At 43.7% G+C, this 20,976-nt stretch overlaps 1 protein-coding gene across 1 annotated transcript in view; it reads left to right on the top strand.

Annotated features, from left to right (window-relative positions):
* LOC147688814 (transmembrane channel-like protein 2) overlaps window positions 1-20,976 on the top strand; it is a 523,112-nt gene that overhangs the window by 142,636 nt on the left and 359,500 nt on the right. The window contains exon 10 of the mRNA XM_086939828.1: window positions 14,916-15,095. Within this exon, the coding sequence (XP_086795954.1) occupies window positions 14,916-15,095 (180 nt within the window). The remainder of the gene's footprint in view (window positions 1-14,915; window positions 15,096-20,976) is intronic.

Genomic DNA, 20,976 nt, shown 5'->3' with positions numbered 1-20,976 from the left:
CGCAGTGACAGCTCCACTCAATAATCGCAACTCCTGCATTGTACTGCAAGGCATAGGTGAGTCCTATGTGTTGCATGTTGTGTGGCGCCAAAAGCACCCACAAGAGCCGGAGTGCACACACCACTCAATACAAATTACCATGTGTACATGGCTAGACTACTGGTTCCTATCAAACACCATGATTGCATGGTCCCAGGATATCCCACATCTATCCCATACACTGTGGTGCCACACTCCTGTGATCTTGACCATGCATAACCCTGGGGTCGGAGGAGTAGAGTGTCAATGGCCGTTCTCTAACATATAGCTACTCGGCAATAATTGAGTACTTTCAGTTGAAGAAAGGGTCAGTGTAATGGCAGGCCACCTTATGGGAGCCTTCAAAGCGTACATGAGGTGGGCCTGCATCTTCAAAAGTGCAGGGATATTGAAGGTCCTTTGACGCACGTTGTCCTGGTTAAAGGGTGCGCTTTTATATCGCCATCCGGGGCACTTAAAGATTTTAATTTAAAATTAATTGAGAAAATTGTCCCTCACAATATTTCCTCCAATCACTTTCTGCTTATAGGGGATTTTAATATCCACAGTGAAGACAACTAATGGCACACATCAGATTAAATGGCACGATAACTAGATCATTCTCCATTTTCCATGGCACCAGACAGGGCTGCCCGTTATCGCCGCTCCTTTTCATCATAGCAATGGATCCACTAGTGCAACACTTACAAAAAAAACCTCCTTCACCGGCGTGAGACACCCGTCCGACAACATAACACCACTCCTGCTCAAGGTGGTGTATTTCCGGACGCTTTCAGGGCTACACATTATCTGGCAAAAGTTGGAGATTTCCCCCCTCATGGAGGTGAGAGGCCGGAAGTGTGAAGGATTCCCACTGACTTGGTCTGAGGCAGACACACAATATTTGGGGATCTCCTTACATAGGAACAAGGAACAGATACTGGAGCTCAACTATGGGCCAGTGGTGAACAAACTGAGTTCTAGAATGGATAGTTGGATCAAACTCCCACTTTCTATGGCCGGTCATATGGCCATCATAAAAATGATGGTTCTACCACAGCTTCTCTATCTATTTAACAACATTCCTATTCCCTAGCTAATGCATTTTTTAACCAAATACATATGCACCTGACACGCCTCACCTGGGGAGGGTGGCAACCATGTATTAGCTTGAGCACTCTTGTTCTTCCACATAAGAGGGAAGGGTTAGTCCCAAAAATCCATCTTTACAACCTAGTAGCACAATGCGGCTATGTGCGACACTAGAATCACCCAAATGCATGCCTCCGTTATTCCAAACCAGAAATGGACCTTGCAGCCCCAATGCCATTACGGGCCCTGCTACCAGCCGAACTGCTGCAAGACAAGACTGACATCCAAACTGTGTCCACCACCTGCTGGGCCTGGATGAGGTTATTACAAATGATGGGGGCATGACACTGTATTCACCGCCACTCCCCTTAGTGGACAACCCATGGTTACCAATTACGTGAGAACTAGTTGTGATAAGCACTCTTAGGCGGTATGCTCTGTTTAAACATAATTGGTGTGCAAATATGTAATATGTTTACAATCCACACTGAGTGGTCACCTTATAATCACAGGTACGGACTCTTGTACTGCAACCCTGCAAAGAGAAAAGGGATTAAGAACATTCAAAAACTGTGAATGTGGAAGAGAAAAGACAAGTCAAAAACGATATACCTTTATAAAAAACAATTATAAATAATATATATATATACATATATATTTATAAATATTTATTTATTTATTTAGAGTTTTCTATAGCGCGGACCAGACCCAGGGTAGGGTATCAGAGCGCTTTACAATGAGGGCACAGAACAAATAAAACAATTAGCAAAATATAACATACATAGAATTACCACGTTTTGACAAAGTTCCGAGGGTCGCAGGCGTGAGAGTTGTTCTGAGCAACCAATCATAGGGGTGAGGGTGTCTTTAGTGGGAGAGAAGAGGCACGTTTAAGGATGTAGAACTGTAATGGTCCATGTGAGAGTTTACGGGTGGAATTTGCACATCAGGAATGATTTTGCTTCTCTTTTGAACAGAGGAGTAGAGGAGATTTTTCTCATGTAAGGAGGAAGCGAATTCCATATTCTTAGTGCTGCTCCGGAGAATGCTCTGTCAGAGGTATTTTTCTTGCTGAAATGTGAGGGTTTCAGGAGTAAATTATCGACAGTCCTAGAATATCTGATTCCTCCAGATAAGGTACGTTTTTGGGATAGGCACTGGGGAGTATTAAGATGAGACGCTTTGTGAGTGATGCATGTCATTTTGTGCTGGATTCGAGCTTCGTAAGGTAGCCAGTTGAGTGCTTTCAGGTGTGGCGATATGTGGTCAAATTTCCTAGATCTGGATTCTGTACAGACATTTCAAGATGGAAGGAAATCATTTTTATGAGACCTTTTGAGATGAGGGGATTTTTTAGTTTGCTTGGAATATAAAAAATGCTTAACTTACAGTTCCAATTTTCCCTCCTTATCAACAATTTCTTTAATTCCTTTGGCAATAATTTCTAGCTCTCCCTTTTAGTCTTTAATCAGCTCCTTGGTAGGTATTCAGCAAGTTGCTGAAACCAGTTTCAGAATTCCTAAGAATCCAGGTTCTTTGTTTAATTACCTATTTAGATGACATTCTGATATTGTCACCAGACACATTTATTCTTCAACAACAACTAGATCTAACTATATACCTTCTCCAGAATCTAGGTTTTATCATAAACATGAAGAAATCAGACCTCATTTCTTCAAAACAAAATATTTTCTTGGAATTTGCCATAGACAATCTCAACTACTTTACCTTCACCAAATTTCCTGAATTTGGTAAAGGTAAAGAAGTTGAGAATGTCTATGGCAAATTCCAAGAAAATATTTTGTTTTGAAGAAAATTTGGAAAAATAAAGTACAGTTTAGTAAATTATTTTACACCAAAACAACAAAAAAACAAAGCAGTAGAACGGAGTTATGATTTTTAACGTTTAAAGTGGAAAGTATTATTTAAAAGATCAAAGCGCCAGCCGCAGACATTGAGCTGCGCAAAACTGTGGCAAAGTCTAAAGTTATGGCCGATTGTGATGGAGCACAGATCTGATAAACAAAGTGGATTTGGCCTGGTCTCTGCTTACCTTTGCACTTGGAAGAAATGTCAAGGAAAAATGTCTGCAGAGGTAAAGTTCAGTGGGAAAAGGCAGCTGGCGTTGTCCATGGTGGAAGCGTAATTGGAGAGCCACTGGACGGTTGTGGTAAAGTCTCCTTCATTCGGACTTAATCAAAAATCTACAGTGGGACAAAGTTGCAAGCTGTAGCCGATGAGGGCTTCACAAGGGTGGATGCCCCTGTCTGAGGAGCCTCTGAGTAGGATTTGCTGCAGTGGAGAAGAGCGTAGTAGGAGCTGCCACAAAGTCAGGCTGACTATCAATCCACCTTCGTTGTATCGACGAGCAGGTAGGTCCCAGTCTTCTCTTAGTTCTCAGAGCACATTTTAGCCACAAATGTTTAGAATTTTAGCTACCAGGGCACCCCTAGCACTGCTTCGAAGAGTCCAGGACTGGACAGGCACCACTTGAAGGGTTGGGACTCTCTCAGGCAGGGTCCAAGTGTGGGTTCAAGATGGTTGGAGGCTTTTATGTCCCTGAGGTTCTGATAAGGAGGCCAGCCAACTAGCCCTTGGATTCACTTCTGGAAGTCCTGGGTTCAAGGAGAAGAACAGGGCTCAAGCAACAGGGCAGACCTCTGGGACTCAGAGCAGGCTTTATGCAGTAGACCATTCCTTCTTAGTGCAGCAAAGAAGTTCCTCTGAAGTACACAGTAGGCCACAGCAGCATCAGACCTCTGAGAGTCCTTCCTAGAAGTGAACTGAAGAGTGGCTCTGAGAGTTCAATTGTTTTCCCTGGTGCGTTCTTTGAAGTAGGAAAAACTTCTGGAGGCTCCCTCCCACAGAAGTGTCTGGTATTTTCTGTCTCCCTGCCCTGACTCTAACCTGACTACAGGCGCAATGGGCAATTGTGAAGATTTTATGAGAGAGCAGGGCTCAGCCCTGCCCCCCATCCTGCTTAAGATGGCCCATCCAGGCACACCTAATCTCTCCATTGTGTGGTTGCAGGGCAGTAGGATAAAAAGGCCAATTGCCACTCAAACCTAGTCATGTGACCCAGGAACAAGCTGTGGGCGCAAACTGGTTGGGATAAGGAAATGCCAAATTGAAAAAGTTGCATTTCCAGAATTGTGACTTAAAATCCAACTTCGCCATTCAAGGGGTCTTTAAATTACAATCCCATAGACACCAAACATGACTTTCCTACCTTTTCCTGATCAAACGACATCACTTGTTAACTGTAATAATGCATCCCGGTGTTATGCTATAGAAGAGGTGTTAGATCTGGGGGTCTCTAGTTGGCAATGGTATTCACTTTTTTCCAAATAGGTACCCTTACTTCTAAGTCAGGATAAGGGGATTACACTCCTTAATAACCCCTGCTCACCCCCTTGGTAGCTTGGCACCAGCAGGCAGGCTTATCTCAGAGGCAGTGTGTAACGCATTTGTGAATATACACAGTAATACAGTGAAGAAGACACTACATATGGACACAACACAGGTTTTATAAAAATAAGTATTCTTTATATAGACTTAACACAAGACCACAAATGACAAAAATCCACAATACTACACTTAAAATTGCTTTAAAGATGATCAAAGTTACTTAGTTCAAGTTGCTGATAGATGCACCAAAGTTCTCAACAAAGTACCTGGATGCGTAACGCAAAGTAAACAAAAAGGCTCGCAAAAGGGGAGATGCGTCGGTTCCGTGATCCAGGGGAGATGATGTATCAGGCCTTAATACTTGTGCAAAGTAGGGGATGCGTCGTTATCCTTACCGGTGCGGAGGTGATGCGTAGATTCTTGGCCTGCGGGCCCGTTGCGGTGCGCAAGATGGCACCTTGATGCAATGTAATGATTCGGTTGCGATGCGAGAAGATGGCGCCCTTGATGCAGCGATGCAATGATGATGTATAGATGCCCTGGCAGCCTTGCGGCGATTCTGTACTTTGGAGCTGCGACAGGCCCTGCGACACGCTTCTGCGGTGATGCGATGGCGACTCTCTCAATGGTGTCACGCTTCTCCGGTGATGCAACAGCAGGCAGCTTCGATGAACACACGCTTCCAGGAAGATGCGGCGAAGGCTCGCTTCTCCGGCGATGCGACGATTTCAGCTGTGGCGGCGACATGCTTCCTTTCGATGCGTGGTGCTTCCAGCTCCCAGCGACACGCAAATGTCTGGAGTTGAGAATTCCCAGAAAGGAAATTCAGAGGAGAGCTGGAGATGAAATGTTTTGTCCCTGAGACTTCAGCAGAAGGCAAGCACAGTTCAAGCCCTTGGAGAATATTCTGGAGATGATGACAGTCCTTAAAAAGTTCCTTCCCCTTTCCTTGGCAATGAAGCAACCACTGCAGGCCAACCCAGCAAACAGCACACTAGCAGAGGGGCAGTCAAACTCCTGCAGCTTCCTTGGTTCTCCTCTTTGGCAAAAGGTTTCTTGTTCCAGAAGTGATCTAAATTCTTGGGATTAGGGTCCTAATATTTATACCCCAAAATCATTTGTTCTCTGAAGGCAGAGAGGCCTCTGCCTAGTCCAAACCAGTTCTTGAGCACTTTGTTTACATGACTCTCTTCTTCCTTTCACTGTGCAGGGCAGAGACATCAGCCGACCCACAGGAGGTGGAGCCAGCACAGGGGAGGGAAGATACAGCTCTGGAGCACTTTGTTGACATGATTCCTCCTCTCCTTTCACAGTGCAGGGCAGAGACATCAGACAAGCCACAGCAGGTGGAGCCAGCATTGTAGAGGGAAGGCACAGCCCTATTCAGGTCCCAGGTGCAACTCCTCCCTCCCATCTAGATGCAGATCTCTCTATTCACCACTGGGCTGCCATAGCCTGTCTCCTGGAATCCCCAGCCCTGTCACTCACAAACCCAGACAAGGAATACACAACCTAGCAGAGGCAGGCCTGGACAGTTAGGCAAGAAAATACCTACTTTCTAAAAGTGGTATTTTCAAACACAGAATATTAAAACCAGCTTTACTTAAAGATGTATTTTATTATTCTGAGTTCAGGCATACTAAATTCGAATTTCTACCATGTTCCCTGAGTCAGTTAGGATTATAAGAATGTAATAATCTAACTGCCCATTCTAGCCTATGGAGAACAGGTAGCCTACAATAGTGAAAAACAAAAATGGCTGTAATTCACTATTAGGTCCTGCTACACACACCAGACCATGTCCTACCTTATACTTACAATGCACCCTGCCCTTGGGCCTACCATAGGGGTGTCTAATATGAAGCAAAGGGAAGGTTTAGGGACTGGCAAGTGGGTGCACTTGCCAAGTCAACATGGCAATGCTAGACTGCACACAGGCCTTGCAATGGCATACCTGAGACACACTTTACAAGCTGCTTCTGTGGGTGGCACAACCAGTGCTGCAAGCCCACCAGCAGCATTTTATGTACAAGCCCTGGGCACAAATGGTGCCCTGTACTAGGGGCTGCCAGGTAAATCAAATAACCCAATCATGGAATCGCCAATTAGTACCTCAATTTAACATAGGGAACACTTGAACTGTGGCACTGAATAGCAGCGGCACTGTGCCCAAAGCATATCACCAGCAAAAACATATCAAAACAGAGGAGGCAATCCGTCAAAATGGAAGGGAGACTCACAACAATGATGCCAGGTCTAACAAGAGGCAAGCCACACAGTAGTGAAAAACAAATGTGCAATCTTTTCACTACCAGGACATGTAAACTTATAAGTAGGGGTGGGCAAAAAACGCAGAGTTTTACTATATGGAATTTCACTGAGTTACATGAAAACTCTGCAATATTCCTCAGAGTTCTGCCCACCCCTACTTCTTACATCAGGACTGAGCTGCCGGTCAGAGGGTTATTGCTTCATTCAGTAAAGATTTCTTTTCTCCAACAGAAAAACAGATAATCTCTCCATGAAAAGGGCATGCAGTCATAACATGGAACCTTACATTAAGCGAGCCTTTGCTCAACCTGAGGGACCTTCAAATACTGAAAGCCTCGCTGGTGCATCGCTTCCACCCTGCAGCCAGCAGCCCCGCTACAATGCACCCCAGAGTACAATCACCAGTCGGCATAAACATGGTGAGAAATGTGCTCAGTGCTCTCATACAAGTGACACACATGTGTGACAGTACATGATCAAAAGTTAAGAACGGCAAAGCCCATTTTATTGTTATATACAATCCATTTGGGTCCATAGAACTAGTCAACAATGTTTCAGTCCTTTACAAGGATCATCATCACGTCTCATAAATACATGAACCTGAGAAAAATAGAGGACTGACAGAGAGCACCGAAAATATAGTGTTAGAGTAGAAAAGGCCATAGCATGGGATTCCAATGTATACAATGAGTGGATATTTATTAGGCACTACTCAAGCATTGCAGAAGGCACCAATGGGCTCAATTCAGCTATACATATAGTTGCAAAAAACACAAGACATCTGCCAAAATGGAGTGTTCAGTATGTGCAACCACGCTCACAGTAACCCCATGATGTAATCACAAATAGATTCCACATGAGTATTGTTAAAAAAAGGAGAATAACCTTTATATAAGCAAATATACGATATGACCACTCGATACAAAATCAACATATAAAAAATGGGTAGTATTCTTTCCGGTGGGTTGGTAGGTTCTAATCCCAACCACTGCTTCTAACCAACAGTTAAGCTCACTTTTAACCATTTCCCAAAAGGTTAGGCAAGTTGTATTGCTAGAATCACACACGTTGTAAAAGGAAACAATACTGCAATGCGTTACGATATTCTCTTATACTGTGCAACAAAGAAACAATGCCATACACAGTGCCACAGTCGTGTACTTTGCAATTGAAGGAATAATGCAATGCGTATCACCACCTGCATGCCCTGTACCAGGAAGAATCAAAGCAATGCGTCACGCTACAATCCTGTAAGGTGTGCCACATTGTACTCAGATACTGTGCACTGAAGAAATAATGCAATAGGCCATGTTACAATCAGGTAATCTGCAAGGGCAAAATAAGGCAGTGCGTAATGCATCCAGCATAAAGTTCATCAGGCACAAATGAGAACAGGCATCTTATGACAGTTCGGTAATTCGGTAGCAACAATAAAGCAAAGTGTAATACGACCATTTTACATGCTCTGTTATCAGTGCCCCATTATTGATCAAATAGTGACACAAAAAGTACTGCTTCCCACTCCGGCCTCAATACTGCCCTATCTTGGGTCAGCACGGGCCGGGATCCGAGCCAAAGCAATGGCTCGCACAGCTGACTGAAGCGGGAGGCCGAGAGAGTGTACCTCCGGGCAAGCACCCCACCCCAGGTGTTGATGCACGTTAACTGGGGGGCGCAATCCCACTCTCCTCACCGACGTTAGCGATTTGGGCCTTGATCCAGAACTCTGTCACGGGCTGCGGTGGACTCAGGCCGGCAACTCAATTCTTCCGTGACTGCCGGTCCAGGCCGCTGCTAATTGACTCAGAGGGCCCTAATGACTTGGCCCTCACTCCGGCGGTCTCAGTCCACACCAAGACCCGCCCTCAGCATTGTGGAGACTTTACTTCACTTTGGTGCACACCCTATTCAGGTACTCCTCACCAGCATCTCAGGTTGCACTTCGACAAGCACACCGCACGTCCAGGAATCGCCTCTTCTCTGGTGCTCACAATGATCTGGCGCTCTTCACCAACGCTCTGCTTGCACCTCAACACACACCCTGCGCGTATGAGCCACTCCTCTACTTCCGGTGCACACAATGTCCAAGCGCTCTTCCCTAATGCCCTGGCTGCACCACGCCACGCACTCTTGCATGTCGGAGACTCACTTCTTCTTTTGGTTGGTGCTGACAAGGCCCCGGCGCTCTTCACCTACACCTGGGCTGCATCACGACATGCACTCAGCGTGTGCGAGACTCTCTTCCTCCGTTGGCGCACAAGATGTCCAGGCGCTCCTCACTAACACCCTGGCTGCACCACAACACACACCCAGCACGTCTGAGTTTCACTTGGAACTCCAGGTGCCCAAGATCACAGGGCACCACTTGCGAAGGTCTCAGGCTAGACAGAGCACACGCACCCACAGCGTATCTGAGAGTCTTCTCTGGAAACTTTTATGTTCCTGTGTTTCCAAACAGGGAGCCAGCTCATCTCGGGCCCTTGGGGATACAAAACACAGCAAAAAGCACAGTCTTCTTCAAGCAGGGGGAGCCAGTTCCTCCAAGCACAGTCCGAACACCCTCTTCCTTAGTTAGAACAGCAAACTGCAGACTAGCCCCGGATCACAAAGCAAGGATTGGTCTAGCCTCAGCAGTCTCTTCAGTTGTTAATTCATTAGCAGAGGTTTCTCTTGACCACAGAATGGGTCCAAGCCTTTTCAGTCTCAATCCATATCTGTTTCATTCCAACGTTCAGGGGTTTCAGCTCACATAGTTATACCCCTTCATGTCTTTGAAGTTTGTATGTGCTCAGGGGTCCCAGGCCCCTCCCTATAGCAATTCTGGGTGTCTCCCTCCCAGTGTCTCCTCTCTCCCTTTGATACTGGGGTCTGGGTCCTTAATCACTCAGCAGGAGATGGGTCAATTGGTTTATAGCACCAGCCCAGGCCTTTTCACCTCTCTGGCTTTTCCTTCCCTACTCTCCAGATGCAGGGCAGCCTGGTGCCATCTCACCCCCTTCCTGGGTCAAGACCTCTCCCAGCTCCTCTCATCATTCAGTTCCAGACAGACAGTCTACATTTCAGAGACACACAGAAATGCTCAGAGCACAGAACTCAGCCACTTTATAAAAGAGTGGTTTATAAACACACTGTGACAAAACCACTCTCATATAAAGATGCATTATGGCACTGTGAGCCCATACATACTAAACTTTCCCTCTCCATTATAAACTGACAGGAAACTAGGCTAAGAAACACAACACCCATCCTCCCCCATTCTGTCCTATGGGCAGAATGCCTTTTCAGCAGTAATAAACGAAATTGAGAGTTTTTCACTGTCAGAACATAACACACACCTCAGCTTATGTTCTGCCTTTTACCTACACTACACCCTGGCCAGGAGTTATCTGTACCTAACACAGGGGTGCCCCATGTGTATGTAAAAGGGAAAGTAAGGCCTGACAAGTGGTTGCACTGGTCAGGACTACATGCTAACTTAGCATTCTGCAGGCAGGCCCTACACTGAAGGCCTGAGTTCCCTTCTCTGCGTGCCCTTGCATTACTAGCCCTTGCACAGACAGTGCACATCACTAGGGACTTTTAGTAGTAAGGCAAACATATCAATCATGGCCAACCAATCATCATTACATTTTACATAGGGAACTCCTGTACTTTGACACTGATCAGCAGTGGCAAAGTACCCAAAGCATCTAAATTGGCATCTCTAGGTCAGGCAAACAGTCTAGGGGGAAAACAAGAAGTTTAGGGAACGTTAACACAAAAGGCCAAGTATTGCAGACACATAGTGAATGGGATTAGAGTAAATCTCAAGAGTCTCAAAATTGATCTGATGTGACACTAACTGGTAAAATGTCCACTGGGGATGAATTGATATGCAACAGCCATTGTTCTGTGTTAAACCCATGTTGCTTAACCCTTATAAACAAATCTTAATGTTAGGGCCAATTCTAATGTTTTAAACAAAATGTTCTCTTTTTTAATGGATTGCAGAGTATCTGGCCTTTAAATAAAATCGAAGATTTAAGCAACGGTCCTTGTTTGCTTTTACAGTTTTTTTATTGTCATGCAATGGTTTTAATTAACTCATGCAAATAAACTTTAAACTGAAAAAATACAGAGTTACATAATTACCTGTGCCAGGATTGAATAGACTCCAAAAGTCATCAGAAATTGCCAATATCGTAAGAAAAGGGTCCAGGGAGATCTAAAGTGAGGTGTCAGAAAGTAATGTCAGTCTGTAAATAAATCATGCATTCTTGGAGTCCTGAAGGCCAACTAAGGGAGGCATGAGCACCCCAGTGGGTTCCCTCTAGCCCTCCGCCCCACAGCGCCTGACTGCCGCTCACTTGCTGTACTAGAGCGATGTCAAGGTCTAATTTGATATAATATTATGGCAATGAATGGATATTTGGATCATTGAAGGTAAATTGAAGTGTGAGATAAGACGTGAGCTAAGGCTGCAATTTGGTAATGAGTAATTGCATGAATCTGCATAAAAATGCTGAGCAATTGGGGCCAGGAGTCTTTCAGGCCCTTTTATGCTTTCTTTGGCTGCACTGGGCGCTTACCGGTGTCAACATTGAATCCAGTCCTGGTTAATTACAGGTCATCCGGTGGCCACTGACAATAGTAGAAGCAAGGCCAGTATGCATGCCAGAGATGTCAGTTGTAAGCTGTGTTACGCCCGCATTGAGCCTCGGAAGGTTGAGCCACCACTGTAGCAGGGAAAAGGCTCTGGGTAGAAAGTCTCTGAAGGCTTTTGAGTCAGGGGAAAGAGAGACAGGGCGCACTGCTAGAAAGTGGACGCCTTCGTACTTAAAGAGATTTCTGATTGTAATGGTGGTGCATAAAGGGTGAGGGGAAGAGCCCTAGAACCCCTCAGTTTGTGTATTGGCCAGGGCCAGCACACCTAGGAAAATCAGCAAAATACCCTTGCACACACAATTTGAGTATAACAGATGGCGTCTGTTTAGACACTATAAGCATTTATGACATTTCCCCATTTTCAGACCTCCACCTTGAAACTTTCGTGAATCATAGGTAGGATGCAGCTCTGACATTTCACTCAGACACCTGCATGTTTTAATCTCTATCACACTTGTGGCGTCTGGTTTAGAAGCGACACTCCTCACATTTAACAGTTTAACGAATCACTTTTATTACAATCTAATAGTCATCGATCGCGACGTCCCGTCTCTCACAGACACTTTTCTTACTACACTACCCTCACACTAGTCTTCTCCAATGAATCACGAGTTTTGTCACACGTTAGGTGTTTTCCTTTGGTTGTGGTGCACTTAAGTTGTCAGTTCCCTATAGGGGACAAGCACCAAAGTACCTGATTTGTATGCATAAGATGCATTGTCTCCAGAAAATTTCCTTTGCATGATTCCCAGCCCTGATGAGTCGCGGGAAGATTGTCCCAGAAGCGACGAAACACTCGTCGGCTATTTTTCTCTCATGAACATTAAATTACTTCACTTTCAAGAAACTGACAAGAGGACAAACTTTATTTACCAATTATATGGCTTTGTTTCTGTCATAAATGCTTATAGTGTCTAAACAGACACCATCTGTTATACTCAAATTGTGTGTGCAAGGGTATTTTGCTGGTTTTAACAGACTCTGGGTAGCTGCTCAGGGTCACTTGCAAAGAGACTACGACCGGCAGGCATGCAGAACTTTGTATAGGCTCAAGCCGTACCAGCCTATTGCTGGCTGCCTCCATGCAATGCAGGAAGTCTGCAGCCTATTGCTGCTGCCACACCAATCACAGCCTCCAGTCACCCCTCCGCTGTGTACCTGCCGTGCTGCCACATGCAGAATTGCAGCATAGGTGCACGGCAGCAGTGCAGCAGTAAGATGAGGATGGCGGGATGAGGCAGCCGTGCCATTGCCTGGGTGCTCAACTCCCTACACTCTCGGTGCCCTGAGACTCCGAAGGCACCCAAACTGCCTAAACCGCCTAAACTGATTTGAGCCCTCACTCGCTTCTCTCCCATCTCTCCCTGCATCCTTTCACTCCACTCTGCTCCGCGCTCCATGTTCTATGTCCTTGCTCTCCCTTCTCCTCCTCCTCCCCAGCTCCTCATCCTCCTCCTCATGGCACTCCTGAGTGGAGTCACCTGAGTTTGATGTTAGTAAATCTAATCTCACTGGTAGTGCCCTTTGAGGCTATCATGAAACCTCTGTAACTCTGAGGCCTTTGTTACAGGGAGTACCATTTAGCAAAATGAGTGGAGGTGCTCTGAGGCAGAATTTGGAGGGCATGGTTCTTTTTCTTTTTTTCTGGTGCACCACGAATACACTGTGAGGTACTCTTAGTCAGTGATTGAAGGTTTATGATACTATGAAATAGCTTGGGTTTTGTTTGTGGTAAATTGTATTAAAAAATAATGTACAAAAACACACAATCTGCGATTCTTATGATCTTTTCTGTCCATGGATACTCCAAGGGATGCTTTTGTGCAACGTATACCCCATCTTCTTTCTAATTCTGTTTTTGTCTATTATATTTTCAAGTTTATCACAGGTTTTGTGTTTTGGCGTACCTAATAATGTGGGCACTATACCAGGTTTCAGCAGTACTGTCCAGCAAAGCATACACAATATAGCTTATTTATCATCACGTTGATGATAGTGCCATACCTTGTCTTGTACTTGCTATGCATTACCAATATTTCTTATTTCTCCGAAACACCATCCAATATAATCAGGACATTTCCTCTTGCTCATCAAGGCTTTGTCCTTGTTTGTGGTGAGGATGTGTAGCGGCAGACTCTACCATGGTTGGGTGATTGGCTGGCTCTTCTACCACCAGTTTGCTGCAAATTTTAAAATATTGTAACTAGCTATCTCCCAAGTATATATATCCTTCGAATACATGGTGTGGTAATACCACATCACTTGATATCCCCTTTTGGCCATTTGCAGCCAAAATGGGATTACTAGCCACGTATCTGGCCACTATTATTAAGTGCCAAAGAAGAGGGAACTAGGGGGAGAATAACATTTTCTTTGTTGAGTTGTTTAAAAGCATTTGTATTGCTGGCGGATACGTTTTGAGCAGGCGAATACGATGGAGGGATTTTTGGAAGATTACATTTACCTTATCTTAAACTAAAAAAGTGAGTGTTATGTTCTTATTTATATATTTGTTTTTGTAAAGCAATCTACTATTTAATTGCAAGTGCAAAGCTCTTTGCGTGACATAGAATAAGGGACCTATAGAAAGGATAGTTCAAAGAAACTTGAAATTAGCGAATCGCAAATGATCAATGTCCTCAGTGGTTCATTGGGAATATATAAACTTGGGGCCAGATGTAGGAGCCCAAATACCGGTCGGTAACGGCCGATTTCGGCCGTTACCGACCAGTATTTAGGAATTGGCATGTAGGGGCCCTATTTTACCGATTCGGTAAATTTTCCGAATCGGTAAAATACCGAATCAGTATTTTTACCGATTCGGTAACTTCCTGATGTAGGTGGGACTCTTCTGAGTCCCAAAGGCCTAACAGATTCGGTATTTTACCACCCAATCCAATTGGGTGGTAAAATACCGAATCCAGGTGTGCATGCACATGTGTGCATGCACACCTATGCCATGTGACAGACAGACATGCCCTTAGGGCATGTCTGTGTGCCACATGGCACACATGCCTGTATTTGGGGTGCTAGAGGGTGTCAAAGTGACACCCCCTGCACCCTTGCTGGAATCGGTATTTACCGAATCGGTAAATACCGATTCGGTAATGCCCATTGATTCCTATGGGCTTCAATGCCCATAGGAATCAATGGGCATTACCGAATCGGTATTTAGCGATTCGGTAAATACCAATTTTTACAGATTCGGTAATTCAATTACCAAATTTACCTAAATCTCCCTCCTTCAATTTTACCGATTCATAAATACCGAATCGGTAAAATTCGGTATTTATGAGTCGGTAAAATATACTTACCTACATCTGGCCCCAGATGAATTATTTTTCAAACTGCCAAGCCATATGGTGTCAACACATTTGTGGTTTAACTGTCTTGGAAAGCACGGTTTTCTTTAACTGTTTTCATAGATGCAGGTCTTTATTTAATATCTAAAATGAGTTGTTAATGTTTTGTGTACATCACAGGTTGAAATTGTCATGTCCTTGCTCGGCATGTTTTGCCCTCCACTCTTTGAAACCATCGCTAATATGGAGGAGTACCACCCTCGGGTAGCGTTGAAGTGGCAGCTTGGCCGAATATTCGCTTTATTTCTGGGAAACCTCTACACCTTTCTTCTTGCTCTCATGGACGATGTCAATGAGAAGGTAAGGCACTGAGTCAAAATGATGTTTATGTATTTTAGAAAAAGTTATTTATTGATTACCGATCTAAAAGCTAGTTTTAAAACAATGATAACATGAAATACAATATATTCAATATGGCATACATTTATGCAAAACGAGAAGTTAATAATTTTTTGGAGTCTTGTCGAAATAAACATGGTATAAAATGTAGTTTATGGCAAAAAGTTATTGCATGCCTTCATCATACAGAATTCAGGGGCATGATGGTGTATAAAGAGTTTTGTCATTGAAAACTCCCTTATCTGGTAAAGTAAATGTGGTTTACGACTGAAAAAAACCCTTTTACATATTTAATAACCCCATTCTGTGGTTTAGATTTTTTTTTCCAATTCTTGAGATGAGTTTAGAAATCATTACCAATTTACAATTTGGAGGAAACCTGCTAGGGGCATCCTTCGAATTGTGATTTGGTAACCTGTGTGTCAATAGATAGTGACTGTAATTCTGATCAGGACCAAACTCCCAAGTTGAGCTGGTAATTAATTCCCAAAGGGAAGGTATTCCTTTTGGTCTCTTCCAGTTTGCGACTGGGGTGAAATGTACAAGGGGAGTAGGCAGTCGTCCATGCGATCAATCCTTCTTTAACTGATGCTTTGCAAAACTGATTTTCTTCTCAAAGCAACCCTGATTCCTTTAAGGAACTTGGGCTGCTTTAAAAAAAATGAAAATCTATGTTTAGAATACAGTCACAAACATGGTGGTCTGCAGTCCCTTGAAGGCCACCAGCCCTGCACATTGTAGTCACTCTCAGGAGGCTGCAAATTGGGACCTGCCTAATTTAATTAAGCAGGTCGTCCTGTGCCATCCTCCAGTTTGTTATTCTTGTGAACTTCTGTACTGGGGTGAATGTATGACATTGTTCTGCATTCTGTCCATCAATTGTTGTTTTTGCATTTGTCACCCCGAGTGGGATGGTATGCTCAGACGTGAGTCCCATGCTCTCGACACCACTGGAGTCAAGCTATCCTGGCTGAAGACGGCTGATAGCCTGAAACCGGTCCTAGGATGCTTGATTCCGGTCCAGGAAAGACATGGCTTGGCAGTTCGGGCTGGACTGTTCCCATGAGGCACAGGGTCAAGGCTGATTTGCATATGACCATGTCTGAACTGGGGTGGTGTGGAGTGCAAAAAACGATGGATTTAGGCCCAGATCTCTGTACTGGGGTGAATGTATGACATTGTTCTGCATTCTGTCCATCAATTGTTGTTTTTGCATTTGTCACCCCCAGTGGGATGGGTATGCTTAGACTTGAGTCCCATGCTCTCCACACCACTGGAGTCAAGCTATCCTGGTTAAAGACGGCTGATAGCCAGAAACCAGTCCTAGGATGCTTGATTCCGGTCCAGGAAAGACATGGCTTGGCAGTTCGGGCTGAACTGTTCTCATGAGGCAGAGGGTCAAGGCTGATTTGCATAAGGCCATGTCTGAACTTGGGTGGTGTGGAGTACAAAAAAACGATGGATTTAGGCCAAGATCTCTGTACTGGGGTGAATGTATGACATTGTTCTGTATTCTGTCCATCAATTGTTGATTCTGTATTTGTCACCCCGAGTGGGATGGGTATGCTCAGACGTGAGTCCCATGCTCTCCACACCACTGGAGTCAAGCTATCTTGGCTGAAGACGACTGATAGCCAGAAACCGGTCCTAGGCTGCTTGATTCCGGTCCAGGAAAGACATGGCTTGGCAGTTCAGGCTGGACTGTTCCCATGAGGCACAGGGTCAAAGCTGATTGGCATATGGCCATGTCTGACTGGGGTGGTGTGGAGTGCAAAAAACCGATGGATTTAGGCCCAGATCTCTGTCCTGGGGTGAATGTATGACATTGTTCTGCATTCTGTCCATCAATTGTTGTTTTAGGATTCTTGTGAACGGACTAATTGGTTCATAGGACAGTCCCCAAAATAAATGACTAGTTCTTACATTTTGCGTTGCACCATAAAAAGCTACCCAAATTATTTGAGTTTAGTTCTTACATTTTGCGTTGCACCATAAAAAGCTGCCCAAATTATTTGAGTTTTTACCATCCAGGGAGAGCCTAAATCCAACCTACTTGTTGTATCCAGTGACTTAAGCCATTCTTTGGCTATTAGACTGTGGGGTGAGTGTCTGAAAAGTGTCAGTGCTCGGTCCATCATCTTCTTGTGTTTGCTTTAGAAAGTAGGATTGCCATATTAAGGGATTCTCTATGGAAGCCCCCAAGGTACGTTCTGGAGAAAAGTGGAACGTTTAAGCAATGATACTCATTACCAAATCAAATCAAAATAAGCTTTCTTCGATTTCAGTCACATAAAATCACAAAAGCAGAAAAATAAAAAAATAAAAAAGTATTCTTTACGTTAAAATAGAGATATACTATAATACCACATTTCATTGTTTTCCAAATACACTTAGTACGAAGATATTGTATTGAGGGATAAACACTACAAACAGAAAAATGCTGCAGAATTTAGTATGTTCTAATCTGTTTTCTAAAAAGGTTGAGCACTAATACTTTTCCTTAGTCTCAGTAAGCTTTTTAAAAAGCCAGCCATAACTCCAATACAATAGTCACTATCCAACAATTGCAAATATTGAAAGGCAGGTCGACATTGCCTCCACCCCCCTCATCCTTAACAGAGGCAAAATCCATCTCGATCTTTCCTTAATGTAGAATCTGTAAAATAAAATCACATGAATAGTTGTTTTTGGAGACAAATCATCGCAAGGACAATGCTGTCATTCTCTGGACCATCCTTCATCTCTGGGTAGCTAACTCATCGATGAAAGGCACGAAACCTGAAACGAGTTAAAACATACCAATCATACCCCTCTAAACAGCGTAAAAGATATTGTTGAATATCATATGCTATTAAAATTGATTGATGCTGTGCTACTGTGGATTTATTCATCTCCAGTGCAAGTCTAATTGCCTCTAGGTGGGTCATGCAAATTGCTTTGAACTCCTTCCTAGAGATGGAGTTCATTGTCTCCGGGGGGGTATAATACTCTAGGTGCCCAAGGTCAGACATACATTTATTTACATATTTCAACCAAATGATCTTTGATCTTGTTAGCATGATCCAACTTCATCGCGTCCTTAATAATTACCTTATTTAGACCTGTATAACTAGAGGTCCAAATTCTGTTGCAGAGTAGCACTGGTTGTGCTTTAATAACATCTGAAATATATGGAATCCCCAGCTCACTGTGACAATTAAAAACAGGGGAACTGCCAGGTACAGCTAAAATAAACCTTAAAAAAACATTTTCAACATTTTGAATAAGTGAAGAATCATAGAAACCCCAAACTCGAACCCCAAAAGTCGCTATTCTCACACATTTTGCCTTATAAATCCTATTAAGAATCCCCAGTGGCCTTTTGCCCATTTTTCTTGAAAAATTGAAAACAGCCGCAGTCGACTACATAGAGAGAAGACTCTTACTCTTGACCGCCGGTCCCCAAGAGCGAGCCTGCTCAAATAAAGCACTCAAAAACGTAAATGTATTGGTGGAGTCTACCCTTTTTCCCCCAGTGGGAGGCTCCTGCACAGTCGCGGCCCGTGGTGGGAGTGCTGTCGGGCGCTGACGTGGGGCAGGGAGGTGCATTTTTGGCGATGCATGCACATGCAACAGAATTTGTTTTATTTATTTGTTTGTGTATTCACATCTGTGTGGCCTATTCCAGAGTTTACTATCCCCCAACCCCCACCACGTCAGCGCCCGGCAGCATTTCCACCACAGGCCACTACTGCTCCTGCAATTGTGTCTCCCTGGACCACAGGTCATGACTAAAGTTTTTTAGCATTCAATTTTAGTTCCAATTCGTCCATGAAACTAGTATATGAGGCAAGGGCTTTTTGCAGACCTAACTGCGTGCGGGCCATTAGTGCTGCGTCATCCGCCTAGAGAAGGGAGACTATCGGATGTTTATTGACATACCATAGATCCCTCGCCTTTCCCACCAGCTCCTGTTCCAAAGCGTTGGTATGAAGAGTGAACAGGAACGGTGCCAAAACACATCTTTGGCTTACCCCTCTCTCTACTTTAAATGACGCAGTACACTACCTTTTAGTCCTGTATCGAACCTTAGCGGTTGCCCCAATATACAGTTGTCTCAGAAACTGAACCAGGACTGGATCAACCTTTAGGTCAGTCAAGATATTCCACAATTTACTGTGTATAACACAGTCAAATGCGGCTATAAGATCTATGAATGTCAATTTAATTTTCCCTCTTTTTGCCTGAGTGTATTTTCCAATTAAAATACTGAGATTAAGAACCTGTTCATTAGTACCTAGCCCCTGTCTAAAACCATATTGAACATCACTTAAAATGTTATTGTCTTCTGCCATATTTGCAAACTCTCTAAAACAATCCTTCCAGCTACCTTCATCAGGGAGTCTAATAGGGATATCGGGCAGTTACATGCAGGGTTTTCCCGTTCCCCTTTTTTAAAAATCTGTACAATTATTGACACCGACCAGGTATTAATAAAACCTTTCTCACAACAGGCTTGAAAGACCCGTGTCATCAGCGGGGACCATAATGAAGGGATTGATTTAAACAAATCAATTGGCACCCTGTCTGGGCCTGGAGCCTTACCCCCCTTACTTGCATTTATCGCCCCAATGACCTTGTCATGTGTAATTTGAAAGTCAATAGGTGAAAAGACAAGGGGACCTCCCCCTGCTGACTCAAACAATCTATTACGCTAACAGTTTCCTCCTGCAAATTATAGACATTTTAGAAGAAGTCTACTCATGTCTTCCCATCTATTGCCACTTCTATAGTAGTGACATCTGACTTAGTAAAAAACAGTGCATTCACTGTGTGTCAAAATGAGGAACTTTCCTTACTCAGGGAGGCTTAATGGAGCGTAACCCAGGATTTTTCTTTTAACTCTTTCCTTTGTGATCTTCTAGCTAAGTTATATTGCTTCCTACATTCTCAAATGTCCTACTTGTCTCTCTCTTACTTATGAATTGCCAGCTTTAGTTTTGTTTATGTTTTAGTACAATTTGAGTCAAACCACCCCTTTCTACTAATGCATATACCCTTGCTTTCTACTCTAAGCAAGTTTTGAACAGTTGATGTAATTTGGGAGAAAGCCATTAATGTATTTTCATACGAAGTAGATTTCCCAAAGCACATTTAAATTGCATCATAAGCCTTAGTTATAGTTTGTTTATTTAACTAAGGTGTGTCATAGCTAGACCAAAGGAAAGTATATCCATTCAGTCTATCCAATGATATATTCTGGGTCCAGGCTATTTGATTGTTTTTTGTCCCTCTAAGACAGTTGGGCAGATGATTTTGTTGCTTAACCCCTTCGATTCTCATGACGAGCTCAGCTCATCATGAGGCGCAGTGGAGCTGTGCTGATGACGAGCTGAGCTCGTCATGAACAATGGGATTCATGAAATATCAGCACAGGAGGAAAATATCACTAGCAGCCAAGGTGTAAAGGAAGATGAGCACTCATTACATTTTTGTGGATTTTATAATTTGTAATATAATTTGCATAATGGTTAGGGACAATTATAAAATCTATTGTGAACTCTAATCCCCTACTTATAAAAGTATGCTCAAAATCCACTCTTGGGGAGCACAGGCAGTTAGCAAAACCGAGCTCATGTAAAAACAAAATTTCATTAAACCTCTCTCCCCTACCAGTCTGCACAAAATGAATCAGGGGATCATCCTCTTCTATTGTTAAATCACATTTTCCAAACCCAACTAGGTGGACATAAACCAATATTAAAGTTTCCTCCCCAGATAGTGATCATTTCAGTATCACTGGTTGCCTTTAATTTACCAAGATCATAGCTAGCAAACTTCAAGATAGCCCCCTGCCGTCTTT

Source organism: Lissotriton vulgaris, chromosome 10 (genome assembly GCF_964263255.1).
Source record: "Lissotriton vulgaris chromosome 10, aLisVul1.2, whole genome shotgun sequence".
Taxonomy (NCBI): Eukaryota; Metazoa; Chordata; class Amphibia; order Caudata; family Salamandridae; genus Lissotriton; species Lissotriton vulgaris.
Note: the sequence above shows the minus strand (reverse complement) of the source record. Positions and strands in the feature narration are given on the sequence as shown.